General features: G+C 46.8%; 1 protein-coding gene across 2 annotated transcripts; it reads right to left on the bottom strand.

The window, feature by feature from the left end:
- Positions 1–3220: 3220 nt before the first annotated feature.
- LOC123166897 (exopolygalacturonase) lies at positions 3221–5066 on the bottom strand. 2 transcript variants are annotated; one of them, XM_044584710.1, is made up of 4 exons: positions 4766–5063; positions 4379–4690; positions 3733–4263; positions 3221–3652 (listed from the first exon to the last, which is right to left on the bottom strand). In XM_044584710.1, the coding sequence occupies exons 1-4, from the start codon at positions 4997–4999 to the stop codon at positions 3416–3418; spliced, it is 1314 nt and encodes a 437-aa protein (XP_044440645.1). In that variant the 5' UTR covers positions 5000–5063; the 3' UTR covers positions 3221–3415. The 2 variants fall into 2 exon arrangements, with proteins under 2 accessions (XP_044440645.1, XP_044440646.1); XM_044584711.1 differs by having other exon boundaries at positions 3486–3666; positions 4766–5066.
- Between the last annotated feature and the right edge of the window lie 814 nt (positions 5067–5880).

The raw sequence follows: 5880 nt of genomic DNA, 5'->3' as shown, positions 1-5880 counted from the left end.
ATAGCTAAGTTTGCTATAGCGCTTTTCAGTAAACGCGCTACTGCTATAGCTATGTATTTTCCTTTTCTTTTCTTATTTCCTTTTCGTTTTCTATAGCGGGGGTCTAAACAAGCGCTACTGTTAAGTTATCTATAGCGCCTCTGATGAACAGACGCTACTGCTATTCCTTTCTCCTTTTTCCCTTTTTTATTTATTTTTCTTTACATTTTTTCCTTTCTCCTTTTTTTTATTTCTTTTATTTTCATTTACTTTTCTATTTGTTTTTCATTTAATTTTCTTTTCATTAACAGCAGCGCGTTTCACAGTAAACGCGTTGCTAAAATAAACTTAGCGGTAGCGCTCTTTCTAGAAGACTGCTACTACTATATGTAGCCTATTGGCTTAGTAGTGAGAATTTTAGTAGTAGCGCGTTTAAAAGTAGACGGGCTACTGCTATGTTTGTGTCTGCAGCGCGTTTATCATGCACGCGCTACTGCTATTTAGCAGTAGCGCCCTTTTTTAGCAAGCGCTACTGCTAAAGTTCTGTGTATAAGGTTTTTCCTAGTAGTGCCCCTTTTAGGATCACCTTTGTATAAACCATGCCATTAAGAACAAATGATGTGGAAGCACTGGATAAAACCATCTTGACCCATCTACACTATTTTTCACCAAATCCTAGGTGATAACATGAAAAGTATAGCACTATCTTCAACTTTACCAAATGCCTTTTAAAAATCAACCTTGATATAATGAATTTATTTTTAGGTTTATAGCATTGATGAGTATATCCAAAACACCAAGCCAAACAGTCTTGGATGGTATTGTTCTTAACAAAGCCATGCTGATTTTTGTTGAAACTAAACTTCGTTGCCTTGCCTTCCCGCGCGTGAATGTCGTGGGTCAGTTTTGGGGTGGCTGTTTGTGAAAACTCTTGTTCCAACCTCATCTCAGGTTGAATGAATACGAAAGGGATGTCATATTTATCACTAACCTATTGGAAAAAAAGTCTATCCGCAATGTGTAGTTTATCTTTCTAACATAAAAGTACTAATCGATGGTAACTATCTATCATAGACGCATTACTAGCCTTAAATGTTGTTGTACCTGTCTAGTTTACAAATAGATGGAAAAAAGTACCCATGATACATTTTCATATTTACATAATAAATCCTATGGTTGGTCACAAATTGAGGGAATTCGTGTATACCCGACATGTCTTCTTTCTATTTTAATAGAATTGAGACCTCCAGGGATGACTTCAGTGCACCCACACAATAGAGATGTCATCATAAAAAAATCTCAGCTTCAAATTAAATTTACTCAAGAGAAACAAAAAGGGGTACTTGTTTTGCGAATAGGGTTTTTGCTACCATTCACATAAAAATTTCAGCTTTTCGATTATCAACCTTTGTGCAAATTTTCCTTTCATTTTTTGATATTGTAAAATAGATACACATATTGGGCCAAGTGAAATCAGATTATTTTTAGAAAAAGTTGTGATAGGCTCTCGTGGCTCGGCAGCATGGTAGAACTGCAAAGCGATGAGAGCACCAAATACTTGTATACCCTACTACGATATCTAGTTACCTCCGACGGGTGGGATTAGATGCATTTGTGATATAAGACAGATCATAACACACAAATATGTCATTCCAAAGTAGTCACATTGAACAACACCATAAATTAATCTATAACATGTATTACTCCTTTCTTTCGGGTTTGTAAGCAAGACACACCTTTTTAGGTATTCAGTTTTACTAACAAACTATGTGTAATATTCTACAAAAGATATATGTTTAGAACTTCATGCGAAGATGAATTTGAAGATTTTTTTTGCATATAGCACGTGTTTCTCTACTCAAATTGAACAACTAAAAGCCTGTGCCCGACTTATAAACCCGGATAGAGGTACTATATATGTTTGTAGAACTTGTCCTATCAAAATTTGTTATGTATTGTGATATTTTATCGCTATCATCAGCAAACTAAAAGGTAATAATTCGTCATTGTGAGATTTATCAAATTCATGTTTTCTTTATTTTAGGCAAGTAGATTTTTAATAGCATCTATCATGAACAATATGTTATGCCCATGCTCAGGCCCCACACGCTCCCGCCACGGTCTTCATGCAGAGCCCACACTTATTGAGCCGAGGGCAACAAACATGTGACCCCCACATCACCTCCCCTAGCGGCTCGGGCTAGAAACCCTAGCCACCGCCACTACCTCCCCTTGTCCCCTCCCCTGCAGCCACTACAGGGCGCTCCAAGCAAAGCCTGGGCTGGCCCCAAGGAAGGTGGTAGTGGGGCATTTCCCTGCTGGCGCGGCACAGATGCGCGATGAGGTGTCAGGCAATGCTGTGGATTCTCCAGGTAGCAAGGTGGCATATCATGGCGACATGGCAGCTCCCAGGAGGGAAGGCGGAGCAACAAGCATGTGATAGCTTTCCCGATGCGGGGAGTCGGCGACATGCTGGTCGCCACAGATGTGAGTGGTGGTATGGCGTTAGATCGGTTCCTTGTTGAAGTGGTTCTATCTCACTTGAATTGCGGATCGTGGTGGCCATTGATATGGGTCTTCGTGAGGGTTCCTCTCTACAGATATGAAGGCTACTGCCAACTACTTTTTCTGGCGAGGTTGCGTGATGCAGCCGGAAGGCTCCTTTGTGGGTTTTGGCAGCTCTCACTCCGACCAGTTTGCCTTCGGTGGTGACAGGCAATCTATATATGGACGGCGGCTTGACATAGAGGGTACGGTTGTGCATCAGTGACAGTGAGATTTCATTCCAGTGCATGTAGCTGATGGGATTGCAAAAAAGTGGTGGTGAGAACACATGATTGACTTTAATTTGGTGGTACTTATTGAGTACACGGTCTCGAGCTTCGGGGGTGAAAACCCTAGATCTGACCTGAATGAGTTATACCTGGCAATCAGAATGTTTTTACGTCATTACCTTGTTGAAGTCAATGCTCGGATATGGTCAAACTTGTTCTTCAGTGTGAGAACTTAGAATCTGATCTCTGGTCGTTACAATGACGTTTGAGCGTTGTTCCTTTCCTAAAGGTGTTGCTGATGAAGACCATTATTGCCTTCGCGGGGTCAAGATATGGTTAATGCGGGTATGATCGCTGATGTAGTTTGTTTTTGTTTGATTTTTCTTTTTCCTGGCTTAGCCATAATTTAGGTCTGATATAATTTTGCTCTTTACCGACATGTTTTTTTGGTATGTGTGCATCCTATATATACAAAGGCTAGGTAAGTGCTTGCTCGTTCTGTTTATATACATTTTAATGCGTCATTTTGAGTCAATGAAATCCACCCATTATGAAAAAAAAAACAGTATCGTACAGAGGAAAGAAGCAATATCTTTGGCGTGTCATACTTTTTAGTCCTACTACTATCCGATCGGTGACTAGATCGATACGATCTACAGCACTCATATACATGAGGGAGGTACGAGCATGCCGCCGGCCATACCACCGGCGACGTTTTCGCACCGCGACTCTGTGGCGACGCCGCGCTTGACGTACGTCAGGTCGATGTCCCTGAGCTCCAGTCCATGGCACGGGCTCGCGCCGCTGCACGACAGCTTCACAGCGACCTGGGTCGCCGACACGCCCCTGATGTTCTTGAACTTTACATCGCTTATCTTCACCACGGACGGCCGCTGCGCCTGCATGAATAATTCTGTTAGGGTAAAACCGTAAGATCGGTGTTTGGATTTGACAAGAAATTAACAGCTGTGGTTCTCACCGATTCATGGCGGCAGGAGCTGGAGCTGTAGGGGCAGTACTCCTGGTCGATGATGATGGGGTTCCGGACCTTCCTCATGACGATGTCCTCGAAGACGAGACCGGACACGACGGAGCCCGGACGGAGCCCGCCGCGCCAAGTCTTGATGCGTACGCCGTTGGCGGTGCCGGCGAGGGTGCAGTTGGACACGCGCAGCCCGCGCACGTCCTCCTCGCCTGGGTGCCTCCCGAGGCTGCCCACGCTGATGCCGTGGCCGGGTCCGCAGTTCACCCCGGACACGGTGATGTCGGCGCTCCCCGGGCCGACGGAGATGCAGTCGTCCCCCGTGGCGATGGCCGTGTCGGTGATGCGCACGTTGGAGGAGCCCTGGATGTGGACGCCGTCCGTGTTGGGGCTGTCCCGCGGCGCCCGGATGGTGACGCGATGGATGGACACGTTCTGGCTGCCGATGATGATCACGTGGAAGAACTTGCTGTCCAGCGACGTCACCCCCGTGATGGTAACGTTCCTCACGCGCCCGAGCTTTATCGACTGCCGGTGCCGGAGCAGAGTCCCAAGAAATGGTTAAGGAGAAGTTCTATCATGTCACGATGTCGGCCGAGCAGCTCAGTTAAGAGTGAGACAGCGAGAAATTAGCGCGGCTTACGACGGGGAGGGGCTTGCAGTTCGGATTCGTTGGGCACTGGTTGAGGTGCCACGACGACGCGCCGCGGCCGTCGAACGTGCCGCCGCCCGTGACGAGCAGCCCGTCGATGCTGGCGAAGTTGATCCACTCGTGGCTGCCCCGGAACGCGGCCAGGTCGTCCGGTGCGCGGAGGTCGCCGGCGAGGCGCACCTGCATGTAGCCCTTGCACGGGCCGCGGAAGACCACCGGCTGGAGCCGGTACTCGCCCTTGGGGACCACGACGGCCGGCCTCCCCGGCGACGCGCACGCCTTCATCCACGCCCTTATAAAAGCCTGCAGAGAAGGAAGCCCCTAACTTGCATACTCCTCGTAGCACGAATGCATGGTTAAGCCGCGACAATCGATTACCTTTGAGTCATCCGTCTCTCCGTCGGCGATGGCGCCGAAGTCCATAACGTCGAACACCTGGCGTCCGGCATGGGCAACCTCCAGGCACCACCTAGCCGAGATCATGAAAAAGAGAGCAACCAGGGGAAACGCCATGTCCGATCTCCTATGGAGAAACAAACTCATCACGCGATGAGCATCACAAGCAGAGCATGTATGTCTCGCCATTTTATAATCGTACGAGCTCGAGAGCATCAGATGCGCGCAACTGCTGCAGGCGCAAAGGCACCTGGGCGTTCGGTTATGCTTGGCGCTCTCACTCCCATAACGCATTCTTGAAAGTGTATGATTGAGTACTGTTGTTTGTTAGGCAATTACTGAAGAAAGAAGTAAAGAAGTGGTGCTGTTAGTTAGGCTGCTGCTCTTGCCATGAGCCCACGTTTCGTGGCTAGATTGTCTATGGCATCATTAGCAGCTGTGGGTCAACGACGAAACGACGGTACACTTCGGAGGAAACACAAGACCTTTGGTTAGACTATATGTCGACACGCGTCAGCATCTGTTCTTGCTGATGGTGATGGATCGAATCTTGATTTTGGGGATCAAAATCCCGAAACCGATCTATGGTTGCACTCATCACCATCGGCGTCCGTGCATGGTTTCCTTCTTGTAGCCTTAGCCTAGGAGTTGTATACTTTTCGGTTTGTTTTTGTCTTTTACCATAGGGTAAGTGGTTGCCTGGTAGAGCTACTGTCGCGAGGTACGTGCCGCATCGGGTTTTTTGGGTCGAATTTGTTCGGTGGCTGAAATTTGCTTCATAATAATAGTACACGATTGTGTCCATCAAATGATGCAGAGAGTATGGGGTTATCCTTCCTTTCAAGAAAAATAGCAGACATTCGAGAGCAGGTACGAGGATGTCCAGTTGTGATCAAGCTGTCATGGTTTCTCCTGAGGAAGTGTTTCAGCTATGTACTTTTCCCCAGAGGATATGAGAAGTTTTGGGTTCGGACGGATAATGCTCGTATCATATTTTACTAGCAAACGAGCATGTGTGTTGTACGGGAGGAAACAATACGACATGCCCCTAACCCAATAATCATGACTCAAGACCCCAATAGATCCATGTCATCTAT

Source organism: Triticum aestivum, chromosome 7D, assembly GCF_018294505.1.
Source record: "Triticum aestivum cultivar Chinese Spring chromosome 7D, IWGSC CS RefSeq v2.1, whole genome shotgun sequence".
In the NCBI taxonomy this organism is placed as follows: domain Eukaryota; kingdom Viridiplantae; phylum Streptophyta; class Magnoliopsida; order Poales; family Poaceae; genus Triticum; species Triticum aestivum.
This window is presented reverse-complemented; position numbering and strand designations above follow the sequence as displayed.

What these genes read in the sequence shown, in the direction of transcription:
- LOC123166897 (XM_044584710.1), bottom strand. Translation starts at nt 4,999, where the DNA reads ATGCTCTCGAGCTCGTACGATTATAAAATGGCGAGACATACATGCTCT. An exon ending in GAGAGACGGATGACTCAAAG is followed by an intron (nt 4,691 to 4,765) that starts GTAATCGATTGT and finishes CCTTCTCTGCAG; the next exon opens with GCTTTTATAAGGGCGTGGAT. An exon ending in GCTCCTGCCGCCATGAATCG is followed by an intron (nt 3,653 to 3,732) that starts GTGAGAACCACA and finishes TTATTCATGCAG; the next exon opens with GCGCAGCGGCCGTCCGTGGT.